Source organism: Grammomys surdaster, unplaced genomic scaffold (genome assembly GCF_004785775.1).
Source record: "Grammomys surdaster isolate TR1022 unplaced genomic scaffold, NIH_TR_1.0 183, whole genome shotgun sequence".
NCBI classification, from domain to species: domain Eukaryota; kingdom Metazoa; phylum Chordata; class Mammalia; order Rodentia; family Muridae; genus Grammomys; species Grammomys surdaster.
Window position 1 is genome coordinate 187175 of NW_021604628.1, and position 19211 is coordinate 206385.

A 19211-nucleotide genomic window follows, 5' to 3' on the forward strand; every position below is an offset into this window, starting at 1 on the left:
TGCACGTGTATGTCTATGTGTAGTATGTACATGTCTGAGTGCACATGTCCAAGGAGTCCAAACGAGAGTCTCAGATCCCGTGGAGCTGGAGTTACATGCAGTTGTGAGCCCCCAAGGTGGGTGCTGGAGATTGAACTCAATCAGGTCCTCTGTAAGAGCAGGATGTGCTCTTAGCCACTGAGCCAAGTCTCTGGCTGTTATATTCTTTCTAAAATGTTTTATTATGAAAAAAGTTTTCTTTCTCTACATTTTTTTTCATTTCTTTCTGTATTTTTTTGGAGACAGGGTCCCTCTATGTAGTCCTGAAACTCACTATGTGGACAAGGCCACAAACTCCCAGAGATCCATCTGCCTCTGACTCCTAAGTGCTGGGATTAAGACCTGTGGCACTAGGCCCAGCTCATTTTCCAGTTTTTTAAAAGAATTTAATTATTTTTAATTCCATGTGTGTGGTGTCTGTAAGTGGGCGATGGCTCTGAAATCCAGACCCCCAGGAGCTAGAGTTAGATAGTCATGACCTAACCACACAGGGGATGGAAACTGAAAATGCAGTAGGGGCTTCTCACCAACAAGCCATCTCTCTAGCCCCATTTCCCAATGCTGTGAAAAGAAAACTAATGGTCTATAACAAAAGAAAACCTTCTGGCTAGTTCCCGAACACCCTCTCCTTTTCCCCCAATATACATTTGTGGGGTTTTTTGTTGTTTGTTTGTTTGTTTTCCCCCCTTACTGCAATACTAAGTCTACTAAGTCAAAGCACAGAGTAAATGGAGCGAGCTCCTATTCCATCTCCCAGGTCCAAAGCTCCACTTAATCCACTGTCCTTAAATGGAGGATGGACTAGATAGTAAACTGGTAAGAGCAGATACCACACTTGATCTCAGTCAGAAGACTGAGAAGTGGGGTTTTCCCTATGTCTTTCTGAATTTTGTTTTCTTATCAAGTACCATATCCATTTTTCTTGAACAGGGAGCTTTTTTCAATTTGGTTTTGAGACAGGGTTTCTCTGTGTAGCCCTGGCTGTCCTGGGACTCAGTCTGTAGACCAGGCTGGCCTCGAACTCAGAAATCCGCCACTTTATTTTCAAGGGCTAACTGGAATTCTCAACTGAAGGGTCAATTTTACCTTTCACAGGTCTCTTTTCAGTAATAGGCAGTTCTCCCCTGAGTACTGCTGCTTTTAACATGCTTCTCCTTCTAGACACAGACCATGCAATTACTGCATCAGTAAGCTGTCTTTTTTGCATGTTTCCCATCGATGAGCATGACCCTGCAGGAGCTCATTCAGAGGTTTCCAGAGACTGCTCTTGTGGAGTCATCGTAGTGGAGAAGGTCCGGGCTAAGGGCCCGGGATGCGAGACAAGGGCGGAGCACCTGCCTGCATCTGACCCCAGTAACCACAGGCAGACAGCGGCCGGCCCAGCTACGATGCCTTTATCGCTCTGTACTAATTCAAGGTCTTTTTTGTTGTTGTTGTTAAGACAGGATCCCCTAGCTAACCTGGGCTGGTTTTGTACTTGTGGTCCTTCTGTCTCAACTTCTAGAGTGCCAACATCTCACACACACACACACACACACACACACACACACACACGCACACGCACGCGCGAGCACGCACGCACGCACGCATGCACGCACGCACGCGGGTGTGCCTAACCAAGCGTAGGCCAATCTCTTTAGAGCTGTAAGCATCTGGTAGGGAATAAAGAACGGAGACAAGGTCAGTTTCCTCCCCGAGTCCTGTGGTTCTGGGAAAGCAACAGTGTCACAGCAGAGCACTACAGCCTAGCCTGTCTCTGTGCTCACCAGCTGTGTGACAGACAGGGTGGGGCATCGTCAGAGTCTTAATGTCCTCATCTACAGAATGGGTTACTGTCATGATATCCTAACATCAGGATCTAAGCCCAGCGGTACATGCCTGTCACTCCAACACTCTGAGTGTTAAGGATCATACAGTTGATGCCAACTTGGGCTACATAGTGTGACTCTGTCCAAACAAACAAAGTGCTAATGTCGTCTCTGACAAGACAGAAGTGATCTGGGACAATGAATTGAGGTGAAAAGAAAGAAGCGAAGTGCACATGTCTATACTGAACCCCATATATTTCAAGACAGGATCTCCATAGCTAACCTTGTGTTACAGACACTCACAGCATGTTCAAAGCTTTGATGTTCTGGGACTTTTTTTTTTTTTTACCTCACCAAATGCTCCTCGGCCTATGACTTTTAAAGACTCAAAATCTTCCAGCCCAAGCCTTGTTCTCTTTAACCGAAGAAACTCTGTTTCCTTCCGAGCATGTGCGGATCTTCTGAGTCGTTTCTAATGTTTAAACAAAGAAAAGAAAGACAACCTGAAATTCTGAAACCAAGTCCTATCTGCTTCGTGCAGGGGAAGCAGGCCACAGGTGTCCACGCGTGCGTAATCTTCTCGTGTGACAGCATCACACAAGCGTCCTCTAGCGGCCCCCTCCCCCCTCCTGGGCCATCAGACCAAGCAAGCCACACTGAAGGGGGTGTGGGGCTCCTGAGAACTCTGACTAAACTACTTCAACAATCCACTGTTGTAGCATTTCTAATGGTGAGAGACAAATCGACCTTTTCCTTGAGCCCTTTCTTAGCTAAGGGTGTTTTCCTCCAAGACCAGTACTAGCATTCATTCATCACCCGGCCTCCATGCCCTGTTTTCTACCATATGCTGGGGTCTTGCTATCACTGTCCTGGGCTGTGCCACCTGCACTTCTGAAGGTGTCGCCAGAGCCATTTGGTTACCTGCATCCCCTCTCACTGGCCATATCTTTGCCTTACATCTGTAAGCGCTGTGCATAAGGGGTGATGTGAGGTGGCCCCTTGTTCTGACAGTGACCTCAGAAATGTACCTTACTCCTACGGGACCTTTCAGTTAATTCATTCGCTATTACAGATGAGACCTCATGCTCTGGTGCAGGTTGGCCTCAGTCTTGCAGCAATCCTCCTGCCTCAACTTCCAAGTACTGAGATTACAGAATGAAGCACCACAACTTGGTAAAAATGCTCACCTTACTCTTTTACATTGTAATTGAGTTTTGCTGATTTCATCCTTTCTTTTCTTAGAATTCTAAAGCTAATTAATGACCGTACTGTAAGTAGAGAGATCTCCCTCTGAGTATTTAATTAACTTCCTCCTCTGGATGAGTAACTGAATCCGAAAGCTTGCTAACCCTCAAATCCCTGTCACTGAGCCAAATGCTTCCCTGGCGCCAAAACTAACTTGATGAAGACAACACAACCTTCACACTGGGGCCCAGGAAACAAGCCCCACGGAAATCACCTCTTCATCTTTCAGGCCTTCTTCTTCCATCACTTTTTCTAACTTCTTTTGTCTAAAATAAACAACAAAAAAAGATAGATTAAATAGCATTTGTACTCTGACAAGCCTATATGAACAGAATTGTTAAGCACTTGTAAGTATTCATTTAGATAAAAGGTCATGAAATACGTTTTTATAATGTGTTTAAGAAAAACCACATTAAGCCGGGCAGTGGTGGCGCATGCCTTTAATCCCAGCACTTGGGAGGCAGAGGCAGGTGGATTTCTGAGTTCGAGGCCAGCCTGGTCTACAGAGTGAGTTCCAGGACAGCCAGGGGCTACACAGAGAAACCCTGTCTCGAAAAACAAAAACAAACAAACAAAAAAAAAAGAAAAACCACATTAATAAACAAGAAATATAATGACAGATAACAGAATTTAGTGTTTATAAATGAAATAGGGGGAAGATGACTTTGGGTTAAGGTGCTTGCCACCAAGCCTGGTGGCTTGAGTTTGATCCCAAGTACCAAGAAGATGGAGACAGAACTGGTTCCTGAAAGCTGTCCCCTGACCTCCACTTGTGCCATGGGATAAATGTATACACACACACACACACACACACACACACACACACACCCCAATAATCCTAACAAATGTAATTTTTAAACTGCTTAAAAATTCTATTTTTAAAACAAGTAAAAATCTTCCTTCTTTGTTAGGCCTACTTTTTTTTTTCAAGATCTATTTATCTATTTTATGTATGTGAGTACACTGTTGCTATCTTCAGACACCTCAGAAAAGGACATCAGATCCCATTACAGATGGTTGTGAGCCACCATGTGGTTGCTGGGAACTGAACTCAGGACCTCTGGAAGAGCAGTCAGTGTTCTTAATCTCTGAGCCATCTCTCCAGCCCAGGATTTTTTTTTAACTACAGACTCATGATGATTTGATAAAACTGAAATAACCAAGTAGAATCTTTGTTTACTCAGCAAGATGACGAAAGCACACAGGCTGGAATCCCTCCTCCCCCGTCCGTCCGTCTGTCCGTCCGTCCGTCAGTCCGTCAGGAATCCAGACAAGCAGGTAACATATGCAGAGCAAAGAAGACTAAAAGCGGAGAGTGGTGCTGGAGCTGAGTGGAAGGCCAGGTTCAGTTCCCAGCACCACTGCAACTCCAGTACCATGGGATCTGATGCCCTCTTCTGGCCTTTGCAGGCACCCGCCAGGCAAATGGTACAGACATATATGCATATAAAATATGTATACAAAATAACTAACATTTGCCGATGAGACAAATAAGAACAAGAAAAATAGTATAAAAAATAACTTGTAATTTTATCTCCATGACCAACACTAAGAAATACCTTCAGCCCTAAACCTTAGCTTAGATAACACTGACCCTGGACCACAGGTCACCACGGACAGTCCACTGGGCTTCAGATCACACAAAACATTGCATCATTAAGAAAACCTGAAACAAGAGTTGTTCTTCTCCCCAGTTTCCCTCTTCCTCCTTCTCTACTTCTTTTTCTTCCTTTCCTTCTCCTCTCTCTCTTTCTCCTTTTCCTGTTCTTGTCTTTCAGTCCTGGGAACTGAACTTCAGGCTGGCTGGCACACACACACACACACACACACACACACACACACACACACACACAGTGCTCCACCACAGACCTACACTGCCAGCTCCTGGGGAAGAGGATCTGTGAGAAGCTGGGGGATATTTGCACTGTTCATTCTTGGCAAACACATCCTCACTCCAGGGGAGGACGACAACCATTATTATGTATTAAGTTAGATTTATGGCTTTAGTTAATCCACCACAACAATCTTCAGGAAGAAAAAAATAAGCACAATGTTTTGTCAGAGGAAATGTCTGTTTCCTTGGTTTTAATTACATGGCTATAAAATTATCCAAACTATTATTTTTCTTGACTAGGTAATTATCAGTACTTGCTGGGTACCTTAGCTGTATAGCAGCAAGAACAAGAGGACAGTTACCGTTCTAGAGAAACCTAAAGGCTAATGGACTAAAGAAGGCAAACAGCCAACAGAACTACAGCACGCGTGTCCATAAGGCACCAGGAAGCTCCTGTCACACGGTGTAACACCCTACACCTGAGGAGCCAACTCCTTTGCTGGTGTTTTAGACAGGGTTTCAGATAGTCAGACAGGCCTTACAGCCAACACTTAGCTGAGGCTGTCCTTGATCTACTTACACTTGAGTGGTAGAAACTAGATGTCTAATTAAATGTTTGTACTAGATACAGCACAAGGTATGAAAGTAAAATTGTATTAGTTACTTTCAGAATTGACTGGCTCAAAACTTAGCATTTCAAACTATATCATGTATTAGACATATTCTCAAAGTACAAATATTCCATTACCAACTGTCACTAAAGCTATTACCAAGGCTATTTTCCTGTAATATCTAAAAGCTTAAAATTTCATTTCTAGGGACTGGAGCACTGACTGCTCTTCCAGAGGACCTGAATTCAATTCCCAGCAACATATGGAGGCTCACAACCATCTGTAAGATCCAATGACCTCTTCTGGTGTGTCTGAAGACAGCTATAGCGTACTCCTATACATAAAATAAATAAATAAACCATAAAAAAATTTTATCTCCAAGATATCACCTAGGTTATTCACTGAGGGAACCCCTGACAATCACTGTTGTTTCAAGCAAAAATAAAATCCACTAACCAAACCCACTGTTTGATCCAAAGGGAAAAAGAAGAGTCATCCTGTCGAAGAGTCATGAGGAGATAGCGATTCTGAAGGCACATTAGCTATGCTGGTCCCAGAGACTTTGCCACCAATCTTGAGGGCTCTAACCTAATGAATGGTTTATTCCATTAACGGAGTCAAAATCTGAATACATTCTTGGGAGACAGAGGAACTGCGGTAGGTTATGGGAACATGCTTCTGGGGCTGCATCTTGCCCAAGCTGTCTCCATGACAGCTGCTGACAAAAGGGGCTGAGGCTTCTGAAACTTCAAGTATATGGATAAATCTTTATTTAGAATGTGCCGTTGGCTACCGACAATAAAACAGCAGCAAATAACTGGACAAAATTGTAATTTGTTTCAAAAAACAAAAACAACAATAAAAAAAAGATTGTAATTTGTTTTGGTTTGGTTTTTTGTTTGTTTGTTTTTTGAGACAAGAGTCTCTGTTCTGTATATCCCTGGCTGTCCTGGAACTCACTCTGTAGACCAGCTGGCCTCAAACTCAGAGATCTCCCTGCCTCTGCCTCCCAAGTGCTGGGATTAACAGTCTGCACCACCACTGCCCGGCTAAGATTCTAAATACTTATAAATGCATAAAATACTAGATGGAGAAAAGCAACCAATATGTGGAAACTACACAATAAACACTGCTTTAAAAGTATGGGGAGGGGACACTTTAAAAGTCTCTTTTTAGATTCATTTTTAGGCTGAGTGGTGGTGCACGTCTTTAACCCTAGCATTTGGGAGATGCAGGCAGAGACAGGAGGATCTCTGCTCATCTAAAGACATAGTGGGGAAAGCGATGTACTGGGAGAGAGTGTTCATAGAACACAGGACACAAGAACTGGTATCTGGGGTACACACAGAACTCCTGAAACTCAATAATAAAAAGTCAATACAACAGCTGGGCATGGAAACACACATCTTTAATTCCAGCACTCAGGAGGCAAAGGTAGACAGATCTGAGTTCGGGGAAAGACTGGTTTACAGGCTGCACTTCAAGACAGCCAGGACTACATAATAAGACCTAGCAGGCTTAGTTTTTAAAAACAAGATGGAGCAGTTATCACTGTTGCCATTGAGTAAGCCATCGGAATGACAAGTACTCACATGTTATGGTTAACTCTAGCAATCCTCAAGACAAACAGTATTACCCCCACTTCCTGGTGAGGGAGCTGACACACAGAAAAGTCCTGCGGGAACTAGCTGCAGCCTCGCACAGCTGCTGCTCATAAGGCAGGTCTCAGACCGAGGAGCAACTCCATGAGATCACACTGCTTTAATTATGAACACTAGCAATATAACCAAATTATTTCTTCTTAAAATGCAATCAAGTTTTGGGTTATGACCAGAAGATATAGTTTTAACAGGAAGGATTTGGAAATCTGTCACACTGTCATCCCACTGCAGACGCCAGGCTACATCATGGCAGCTGCAACCCCGGTCTCCATTTGTGTACTAGAGATATGATGCTACATGTAACCACAGCAGACTTCTCATTGCGGTGTGTTTTGGTTTTGGCCTTGTATATGACAGGTGCATACCTACTCCACCACTGAACGACATCCCCAGCCCCAAAATACGATGTTTCCAAACAGAATTCTTTACCTCATCTCCCGTTCCTCATGTTGAGCGATAAGGTTGCTATAGAAGTTCTCCAGTGTCACTTTGGTCATCGTCACCCTCTCCTTGGTGTGGTTACTCATGGACGAGCAAGGTGTTGATCCTGTCATTGCCATGGCTGCTAGGAGGAAAGACAGGCATTGCTGTGCATCTTCCAGCTGGAGTCCAACAACTAAGCACTGCCCTGACCCCTCGGTAAAAATATAAACTGGGACCATTTTCCTGGAGGACAAACATAACACGAAACAAGGGTCGGGCAAACAAGCCAGGCGTGCTGGTTAACCTTAACAGTCAGTTTGACACAATGTAGAGTCCCCTGGAAAGGGAAATCTCAACTAGAGACTGCCTAGACTGGGCTGGCCTGTGAACACGTCTGTGGGGATTTCTTGACTGTGCCACTATGAGTGATACCAGACAGAGCTGGAGAGATGGCTCGGGGAGTTAAGAGAACCTGTTCTTGCAGAGGACCAGAGTCCTGTTTCCAGTATTCACTCATGTTAGATAACCCAAAACCACCTCAAGTCCGGCTCTAGGGACTCCGACATCTCCTCAGGACCAACCCTGCTGCACATACACGTCGTTCATGCCACACACACCTTCTTCCCTCTTTGTAAAGGTTGAAGAAGGAAGGTGAGCACGCAGACAGCATTGGTTGACTGCACTCTGGTCTTGACTGTGGGTATAATGTGAACAGCTTGCTTCAAGTTCTTGCTTCCTTACCTTCCACAACCAGGGACTGCAACCTGGAACTGAGAGCCAAGTAAACCCTTTTTCCCTGGAGTTGTTTTTGTCAGGGTGTTTATCACAGCAACAGGAAACAAACTTAAGTCACCGGGTGTGGTGTCATGTGCCTGTAATCCCCACGCCCGGGAGACACTGGCACATGACAACTTGGAGAGTAAAGCAAACATAAAGCAACTTGGAGAGTAAAGGTTTTATTTGGCTTAAATATTCCATGTCATGGTGCGCTGAGAGAAGACAAGATAACTCAAGGCAGGAACCTGGAAACAGGACTGAGCCAGAAGCCATAGAGGAGCTGGAGGAGCGCTGCTTACAGGCTCACTCTCTATGGCTTACTTAGCTTGCTTCTTACACTCCAGGACCACTATCCGGGAACGGCACTTGCCACAGTGAGCGGGGCCCTCCACATCAATCATCACTCAACAATCTCCCACTGGAGAGACGGCTCAGTGGTTCAGAGCACCGTCTGCTCTTCCAGAGGTCCTGGTTTCAATTCCCAGCAACCACATGGTGGCTCACAACCATCTGTGATGTGAGCTAATGCCATCTTCTGGTCATGCAGATAGAACACTCGTGTACACACACACACACACACACACAGATTAAATAAATCTTGAAAAAAAAAAAAAAGACTGTCGCTGGGCAGTGGTGGCTCACACCTTTGATCACAGCACTTGGGAGGCAGAGGCAGGCGGATTTCTGAGTTCGAGGCCAGCCTGGTCTACAGAGTGAGTTCCAGGACAGCCCGGGCTATAAAGAGAAATCCCGTCTTGAAACTCCCCCCAAAAAAGACTGTCCCAATGGCTTGTCCACAGGCTAATCCAATAAGAGATCATTTTCTCAACTCAAGTACCCCCTTAGAGGATTCTAGCTTGTATCAGGTTGACAAAACACACAAACCTAACACACGCCCTATCTCAAAACAAGCAAAAAATGTACACACACACAATTATACATAACTGCATTTTTTGCCAACTAGGAAACTACCTTGACATAACAATTCATAAACACTCATTTATTTATGAAAGAAAAGGTCACTACATAATTTGGTTCGATCAAACTCATTTCTTCCTGAGACAGGGTTTCTCTGTGTAGCTCTGGCTGTCTTTGAACTTGATTGGACTTGAACTGTGAGATCTACCTGCCTCTGCCTCCCAGTGCTGGGATTAAAGTGTACCACCACCAGCCAGCTCAATGGAACATTTTACTGAGGCAATACTAGAAATAATATGAATAAATATATAATAGAACTGACTGCAAGTATGAAAAATCTCAGCAAACTAGATCCAGTTATTTACAGTAAGGTAAATCAGGTGTGCACAGGCCGGCCATCCTGAACGGTAGGTATTGGAGGTTCAGGAGTTCAAGGCCATCCTCAGCTTACATAAAGACTTAGACTCTGGCCTGGTGTATTGAAAAAGGAAAAAAGAGTATTATTAGTAGTTTAGTTACAAGAGATGAGAATACAGTTTTATTCTAGATTGTATTTTTCTGTGATACATCAATAACTCTTAGATTTTCAATTTCTATAGTTAAAAGAGTCTCAATGACTAACATGCTGACCCACCTTTAATAAGTGTTTACTGGTTGATTCTGTTAGGTTTGAAGATTTATTTGTATTTATTGAATGTATATGAGTCCTCTATCTGCATGTACACCTGCATTCCAGCAGAGCGCATGAGACCCCATTACAGATGGTTGTGAGCCACCATGTGGTTGCTGGGAATTGAACTCAGGAACTCTAGAAGAGCAAACAGTGCTCTTAACCGCTGAGCCATCTCTCCAGCCCAATTTTGTAAGTTTTAATGACAATTTAAAAATAAAAACAAAAGCACTATTACAAAAAAGAAAACTGAATCACAATTCTAGTGCTCAAAGATACCTTAAAAATCAAAGACCCAACTTCCTCATTTTATAAAAAAAAAAAACCATAACCCTGCAAGTTTAAAGATTTATAAAATGTTTTTCCCCTTAAATTTAAGATCTCATTTTCCACCAAATTGACCTATATTATTATATTTGACTTGTTATTAAACAAACTAAACAACACCAGCATGGGTAACCGCATTCAACAGTATATCCTTAGCCTGCTTTCTTTTGTGTATAATTAATCAACTTCCTTCCTCCACTTCCCTCTCCTGGATTTCTTTGATAGGGTGTGACTATGTAGCCTACACTATCCTTCACCATCCAAATGCTGCGGTTCCAGGTGTGCACCTCCATGCCTAATGGGTTACTCTGTCCTTTTACCCCAGCGTAACAGAGCAGAGCAAGACTCAGGAGGAGCAGGGAGCCATTTTCAAAGCAGGCTCATTTTATGAAACAACACTTAAGGTCGTCCATCCCTTGAAGCTCCCAGCTTTCTGAACTGTTTTGTGCATTAAATTAAGGCTTGTAAAGAATGTAAAGACACTTGTTATTACTAAGAGAGGAGAAGGAGACTTAATCAAAGATCAATAGCTGCTTATGTTTGTTTTCTTGGGTTTGTTTGGTTTATTATTGGGTTCTTCTGGTTGGTTTGTTTTATTTTGAGACAAAGCTTGCTGTAAAGCCCTCGCTGGCCTGGAATACACTAAGACTGCCCGGCTGGCCTCAGAATGACCGACCTGCCTAACATCCTGGGATTGGGATTATCCGTGGTAGGTTTTTAAATTTTTTTTAAAAGCTATTCAGACAAAAACTATATAAACAATGATGCATTCAGAACAGAGATTCAAAATCAAGGATCTATTTCAGTGCCAAACATTCTGATCTATGACATCAAAAGTAAAGTATTCACAGGTCCAAAACCTACCAATACCAAAACATACTGCTTTTAGAAGGATAGAGGAGTTAAAAAAAAAAAAAAAACCTTTGGTCTCTGAAGCTTGGGTGTGGTTTCTTATTTGTCAGCCTGTACACCCTCCGCCCACAATGAAAACCACATGCACTCTAAGTGTGTTTCAAGAGAATACTTAAAACCAGACATAAAAAACAATCCAGGGCAGTAAAATGTAGCAGGTAAAAGTGCTGCCACCAAGCCTGAGGACATGCGCTCAACGCTTGGGATCCACGGGTTGTCAAAGAAAACCAACTTCTACAAGGTGCCCTTTGACCTCCACAAACTTGCCAAGGGAAGCCACTAAAAGCCTCTAACCACCACCCCACCATGTACCACAAAATAGATAGAACTTTAAAACACGGCAAGTGAGAGTTGTCTGAATTGTCTAGACAGCCTACATACATAGTTACTGTATGTGTTGTGCATGTATATACACATGGGAAGTGGGAAACTGTTTCACTTTGGTGAACCAGGCTGGCACTGAACTCATGGCAATCCTCCTGCCTCAGCTTCTCAAGAGCTGGGATTCCAAGCATTAGCCACCACAGCAGGCTCTACAGACAGAAACACCTTAACAACTAAAATTATTTAAGGGTTGAAAACACAGCTTTGTGTTAGAAGAGAAAGAAGACAGGCATGCAGGCAGACAACCCTTCCATATATCAAGTAATTAGCTGCTCCACGTTGAGCAAGCTAATGATTTTAGTTGTCAACACAGCTGTAGGAAGGAAGAGACCGTTTATAGACTGGTATACAAAGAACCGGGCAACACAGCTCTGATTTGGGCTAGGGAAGTAGTTCATTTGTTCGGTGCTTGTCCATAATGCACAAGAGCCTGGGTTCTATTCCAGAACCAAAAAAAGGGGCTGGGGGGCTACATCTTATTCAAGTCACCAGCACTACTTCCTACACTTCAAAAAGCTCCACAAGACCAGGGGGTGGAGTTCCAAGACAGCCATGGCTACACAGAGAAACCCAGTCTTGAAAAATCAATTAACCAATCAATCAATGAATAAAAAGATCCACAGGAAGCCAGGCATGGTGGCACACATCTTTAATCCCAGGCAGAGGCATGCAGATCTGTGAGTCTGGGGCCAGCCTGGTCTACACAGTGAGTTCCATGACAGCCAGAGCTACAAAGTGAGAACCTATCTTGAAAAAACTAAAAGGTAAGGTTGATGGGATATTACATGTGTTCACAGACGCCAAATATAGCAAGCCAGCAGAATCTTTTTATTCTTCAGCCAGTATCTAATGCAATGTCAAGCACTGCACTCTCCTTCCCAAGCTCACTGTGTAGACAAGGTGGCCTCCACCTCAGACCAGCTGGCCTGTCCCTCCCCAGTGCTGAGGGGCCCACCACACCCAGCGCTTTTGACCTTTGTTCAAGCCCTTCTCTCTACCTCCACTCATAAAGGGTTTAGCCTAATTCTAATAACCTTTAATCAAAAGATCCAATTAATATTGCTCAATAGCAATTTACCGGTTTACTGGGTCAACCGAGTGCTGCTTACGAGGTGGGGCTCTCCCTCCTGCCTTCCATCATTCAAGCTTCCTGCCCTGACCTGTAAGCCACTGGAGTCCTATTTACTTCAACCTCCTTTGGCTCTGCAAAGTTACAGGACGGTGGGCAACAAAGTCTTAGTTTAGCTTGTTTAACTAACAAAGTATACACTCTTCATAAAACTCAGCACTGAGGACTGTGACCTCAGAGTGAGCTCAAGTGAGAATCAACGGTTTCATTCACTACCGAGTTACGCCTGGCTGGATGTCTTTACAACGATACCTCCATCTCTGCAAATACCATTTCCGCCAACATTTTATTTCCTTGTCACCGAAAGAAAGGTCTATTCTCTGTCACTGGAGAATTCGAGCCGAGGTCAAGGCTATTCCTTAAGAGTCACAAAGAGGAAGGCAGAGGCATGTGGATCTCCTAGTTCGAGGCCAGCCTGGTCTACACACCAAGTTCCAGGACTGCCAGCACTACACAAAGAAACCCTGTCACAAAAACACATTAAAAAAAAAAAAAAGTTGCCAGGCAGTGGTGGTGCACACCTTTAATACCAGCACTTGGGAGGCAGAGACAGGCAGATTTCTGAGTTCGAGGCCAGCCTGGTCTACAGAGTGAGTTCCAGGACAGCCAGGGCTATACAGAGAAACCTTGTCTCGAAAAAAACCAAAAAACAAAAAAAGTCACATGTGGGCTGGGCTGTGGTGGGACATTCTTTTAACCCCAGTACTCTCGAGGCAGAGACAGGAAGATCTCTATGAGTTCTAGGCCACCTTGGTCTACAAAGCAAATTCCAGGCCAGCCATAGGTACACATCAAGACCCTATCTCAAGACAAAACGCTGTTTGTTAAGTCCACTCCTGGGAGCGGGGGGAGACACACACGCCTGATGTTGAAGTGGGTGTGTATGATGGTGTGCTAGGCAGAGTTTGAGGACAGAGCCATCCTGTTATAGGAGGAAGCTGCTATCTTATGTTTGGGGTGGGGTGGGGCGGGGAGCTGTTCTTGCAGCCCTGGTGGTTTTTGTTTTGTTTTGTTTTGTTTTTTTGGTTTAGGGAAACCGCATGTACTGGCTACTTCCCAGCCAAGGTGAGCTGAAGGAAGAGGAAGCAGCGAGGCTACTTCACGCTGCTGACCTTCCTTTTCATCTTGAAAAAGAACAAGGGTCTCCTGTGTCTCTGGGTCCTTTGCAGGGTGCCGCTGGCAGCCGTTATGCGCATTCTGACACACTTTTCCTCCGGCTCTTAAGACACTTTTCCCTGTCCTCCAGCTCGGTTCCTTTACACAGGTCTTCTTAACAGTCTGCAGACTACGGGCGGGGATCTTAAGGTGATAGGATGCCCGGTACCCCCTAACCACGGAGTAAGGGGGACAGCCTCCAAGGTCCCATACCTACCCCAGGGTGGGGGGAGCTCTCGAACTGCAGACACTCTCGGGTTCTCGCATCCCGAGCTGCAGAGTGATGCTGACCGAGGTCCCAGAGGGGACGGGCCGATGGCAGCAGGCACACAAAGCAGGCGACGAGGGAAGGAGCCCGTCCTGACTGCGGACAGAGGAGTGGAAGGAGAGGGACGGACAAGGAGGGTCTGGGGACCACAGAGAGAACGCTGACAGGAGCCCCGGAGTGCACAGAAGCGGACGGACGGACGGACGAGGCGGCGTGCCTGAGGCGACGGCCGCGAGACACTCACCAGACCCGGGAAGGGGGGGAGATGGAGGCGCGGGGCCGGCGGCGACGGCTACGGAGACGGCGCAGACGCGACGTACGGGCGGCTCGAGAGCGACCGCGCCGCGCCGGGGGACTCCGAGGGAGCGCGGCTGCCGAGCCGCGACGGGAGAGGACAACAGGAAGAACCCCAACCGCCGGAAAAGACGGCAGCGCGGAGGGGCCAAGACTCCCCGGTACCCCCTCGGATTGTAGAGAGGGGCCGCCGCGGCCGAGACTGCGCATGCGCCACCCGCCGGCGGCGCTCGCCCGGCAGCGGGACTGCGCGTGCGCGGCGGTGCCCCGCCCACATCCTCACCCCTCACCCGGCTGCGCCTAACCAAGGAGGCCCGACGAGAGCGGTGTAGGGCGGGCTCCGAAGTGGCTTTGTACTGGGCTGGACTCCGTTCGCCTTTGCGATGTGACTTTTTCTTTTGAAATAATTATAGACTCACCAGAAGTTACAAAACGAAAACCTGGAAGTTCCGTAAAAGCCAACACCCACCCTGCTTCCCTCCGTGTCTTACATAAGACACCCGGTCTCAGCACCCGGAAATTGACATTGGCTTTCGATCAACTAAACCAATGCAATCACCGACCGTGACCGGGGATTTAGCGTTTGGCGTGCACTCGCGGGACGATGTCTTTAGTCCTCTGAAATTTAATCAGAGTTTTCCCCCCTCCTCCTTGACTTCAGATCATTGTAACCATAAGACTGTAGGAACCCGTGGCCCCTACCTATTTTTTTTTTTTTTCATTATTGTAAAGGCTTAACGTGCTTTTGTTTGGAGTCAGGTGATCTCTCACACCCTAGACCTCTCCATTGTGCACAGAACTTAAAGCCTCTCATTGATTCCCAGAGAACTGAGCCCAGTGCCCTTGATTGGAAAGTTTTAAACTCCTGAAAAGCAACGAATGACTCTCTGCAAAGAGGTCCTCTGGGAGCAAGAGATGAGAACTCCTTCTGTTAGTCATGCCCTGAGCGGTCCGTGGATAAGTGTTCTGATTCTCCCTTCTCTAACTGGAAAGACCTTACCCTAGGATTTGGTTTCCTTCAAGCATGAGATGCCAGAATTTATTTCCTTCGTGATCTGAAAAAAGACTTGACCCTGTCATCTTCAAGCCAAGTTTCCTTTAGTCCAAAAATCAAAAACAAAAACATGGCTGAAGAGATGCCTGGCAGCTCTTTCAGAGGACCCAAGTTCGAGTTTCAGTCTTGCTGGAACCGGAGCTAAGGATGGATGGTTGTGAGCTATTTGTTTTCATTGTGTGTGTTGCCCGCTGCTCGTAAATCTGCGTGTACACAACCATGCAGTTCCAGCAGAGGCCAAGAGGGTGTCAGACCCTCTCAAACAGGAGTTACAGAGAGTTATTAGTTGCCATGTGAGTGCTAGGGACTAGACCAGGGTCCTCTGTACTTTTAATAGCTGAAGAATCTTTCTAAATTCCACTTTTGATTTTTTAAATTGCGTTGTAATTATTGAATTAATTATCTTACTAATACTTTTTTTGCCTCTTAAATTTTTTTGAGGCAGTCTCATGTAGCTCAGGCTAACACAACTTGTTGCCGAGGATAATCCTTGAACTCTGCCTTAGCCTCCCAAATCTTGAGATTACTGGTGTGGTTACCATGTCTATCATTTGAAAATGAATTCCTCCCGGGCGGTGGTGGCACACGCCTTTAATCCCAGCACTTGGGAGGCAGAGGCAGGTGGATTTCTGAGTTTGAGAGTTCGAGGCTAGCCTGGTCTACAGAGTGAGTTCCAGGACAGCCAGGGCTACACAGAGAAACCCTGTCTCGAAAAACCAAACCAAAAAAAAAGAAAAAAAGAAAAGAAAATGAATTCCCAAGCAGGGGGTGGTGGTGCATGCTGTTATTCCAACGGTTCCACGCCCACCACCACCCCAGCATAGACATTCACTCCCCAGTCCCACGGGACTTGATGTCTTGGCAAACATTCTTCTTCTCAATCTTCCCCAGAGTTCCTAACCTCGTAGCCTTCTTTCTCTTCACCTTTAAATGCTGTCCCAAGTCATTCTTTGTCCTCTAGCAATCACCTGTCTCCTCATCAGGGTGACCCAGGATTGCTTAACCAGCTGAAGCACATAAGGTCAGGTCCCATAGCCGCTGGCACTGGTGCCCTACCCACAGTGGCAACTCTAACCAGCTGATTCTGAATATTTTTTTCCATAACAGATCAGGCATGGAGCTTAGTGTGCCTGGCCTGGTGCTTCTCAGACACGGGTGTGCATACTGTTTAAAAAAAAAAAAAAAGCGCTGAGCAGTGGTGGCGCACACCTTTAATCCCAGCACTTGGGAGACAGAGGCAGGTGGATTTCTGAGTTCGAGGCCAGCCTGGTCTACAGAGTGAGTTCCAGGACAGCCAGAGCTACACAGAGAAACCCTGTCTCGAAAAAAACGAGAAAGAAAAAAAAAAGAAAAAAAAAAGCTTTTAGAATATACAGTGAGTGCTCTTATAGCAGACACAAGTTCAGTTCCTAGCACCACATGATGGCTCCCAACCATCTGTAACTCCAGCCCACAGGAGATCTAATGTAGATGTACTTTTGGGGCTACTTTATTGGGTACCACCCTTCTAATCACCCCACAAACACACACACATACACCCAACACTAGATAGGAGAGAAAGAGAGGAAAGGGAGATAGACCTCTTTAGACTACTCACTGCTGATTAGAAGCATTGAGTAAATCCAATCTTATTGTCAGATTAGCTTCAATCCATCAATAAATAGCAAGAGGAGAAGGGGGAGGGGGAGGAAGGGAAACCAGCAGGGGACTGGCAGTCACTCCAGGCTCTTTTTTTTTTGTTGTTGTTTTTTTTGTTTGTTTTTTTGATACAGGGTTTCTCTGTATAGCCCTGGCTGTCGTGGAGCTCACGCTGTAGACCAGGCTGGCCTCGAACTCAGAGATCTGCCTGCCTCTGCCTCCCAAGTGCTGGGATTAAAAGCGTGCGCCACCGCCGCCTGGCCACTCCAGGCTCTTTCAGGGGTCTCTCATTTACACAAGAGTCTGCAAAATGCCAAACTATGTAAACCATCCGCAGCTGATAAAAATCACGCCCCTCCTAGAGCACTCGACAGTGATCGGCAGCGGCCGCAGATAGACTGAAGCAGCCCCATATCCCACACCTGGGATTAAAACACAAACGTATTCACAGAACATCACTGGGTTTTGCAAAGACACCAGAACTCTCTGATCCAGTGTTGTCCTCTGGTACCGCACATCTGTAATGCACAAGCAAAAAAAAAACACCTACACACATAAATTAAAAATAAGTGGTGGGGGGGAGGTGGGTGGCAAAACAGGGCTGGATAGAGAGCTTAGTGTTTAAGAATGAACATTGCTTTGTGCAGGTTCCCAACATCCATACTGGGGATCTCATAACTGCTTTCAAGATCTACAGGCGTCTACACTCATATGCGTGTGCGCGCACACACACACACACACGCAGGCACAAATTATAAAGATAATCTTTTTTTCTGAAAACAGAAGTTCTAGGAATTGCATATATAACTCAGAAGCAGAATGCTGGGCAAACACGGGTTTTATTGCCAACAGTAACAGGGAAAATAAAATAGACTCTAGTTCACAGGTCAGGAAGAACCCAGGTCCTGTCTCACGAGCCCAGAGGAGACGCTGCTGCTGCTACAAATAATAATGATAATAATAATAATACAAATAATATCTCCCTGGAGCAGCAAGAAGAGCCAGCAGCCCTAAGTCTGTGGGTCAGATGTATGTATGTGGTCCTGTAGGTATGAGCGTGTGTGTGTGTGTGTGTGTCTGTGTGTGTGTGATAGGTGCCACCTGTGCAGGTGCACAGAGCCTAGCGAGAATGTGACATGTGCTGGAGCAGCGGTACAGGCCTCAGTGTGTGTGTGTGTGTGTGTGTGTGTGTGTGTGTGTGTGTTTCTCTGTATAGCCCTGGCTGTCCTGGAACTCACTCTGTAGACCAGGCTGGCCTCAAACTCAGAAATCCGCCTGCCTCTGCCTCCCAAGTGCTGGGGTTAAAGGCGTGCGCCACCACCGTCCGGCTACCAGCAACCCTTTCTATTGTTAGGAAAACCTCAACACTGCTTTATAGAAGCTAGTCCTGCCTGAAATTCTTTTCAGCATCAAAGCCATGAATCCTGGATTTGAGGTCCCTAAAAGATTAAGGAGGAAAAAGGATTAAGGGAATGTAACCAGACATGGTGGCTTATGGCCAAAACCCCAGAACTGAGGACATAGAGGCGAACAGATCTCTGAGTTAGTTCGAGGCCAGCCTGGCCATGTCACCTGTAGTTGAGATCAGAGTCGAGGCCTTCCAAATTCTTGGTCTATTCCTCTGATTTACTAGAGCAGCAGGAAAGGAACCCCTTAGAGCAAAGGGCAGAGCAGATCCTGCAATACTTACAACGGAGCAGAGCCACAGTTACTGCCTGGGACGACTCTTCTGTGCGGTTCAGTAGGAGTGTTTACTACAGGTTCAGTGAGCGTGGTTCTCTGTTCTGACTGACACATTAGCTCATAATTACTTTTTCCTGTTGCACAAGCCCCTTCCCATAATGCACCTGATTTGGCTCCTATGCACCCTTCCTTGTGTACAGGCATTGAAAGATAAGTCGGGAGTTCTCCCTATAAGTTCACTTGATGAGAGAATTTTGCTGCCACAAATCCAAAACCAGTCTGGACTGGATTACACACACACACAAACACACACACACACCCTGTACCAGGATGTATTGGGAATGCATTTGAATAGAAACCGAATTTCACGGTTATTAAAGG

General features: G+C 45.7%; 1 protein-coding gene and 1 non-coding gene across 4 annotated transcripts in view; both read right to left on the reverse strand.

The window, feature by feature from the left end:
* Stk38 (serine/threonine kinase 38) overlaps window positions 1–14515 on the reverse strand; it is a 32539-nt gene extending 18024 nt beyond the window's left edge. The window contains exons 1-4 of one of the 3 annotated variants that reach the window (XM_028767843.1): window positions 14406–14515; window positions 7628–7760; window positions 3307–3358; window positions 2197–2319 (exon numbers count right to left, since the gene is read on the reverse strand). In XM_028767843.1, coding sequence (XP_028623676.1) covers window positions 2197–2319; window positions 3307–3358; window positions 7628–7758 — 306 coding nt within the window. In that variant the 5' untranslated portion in view covers window positions 7759–7760; window positions 14406–14515. Of the gene's footprint in view, window positions 1–2196; window positions 2320–3306; window positions 3359–7627; window positions 7764–14110; window positions 14130–14405 lie in introns of those variants that run through there. The other 2 variants (XM_028767844.1, XM_028767845.1) reach the window with 2 other exon arrangements.
* LOC114621620 lies at window positions 714–904 on the reverse strand. Its single transcript, XR_003711460.1, has one exon. It is a non-coding gene; the product is annotated as a U2 spliceosomal RNA (small nuclear RNA).
* Window positions 14516–19211: the final 4696 nt, after the last annotated feature.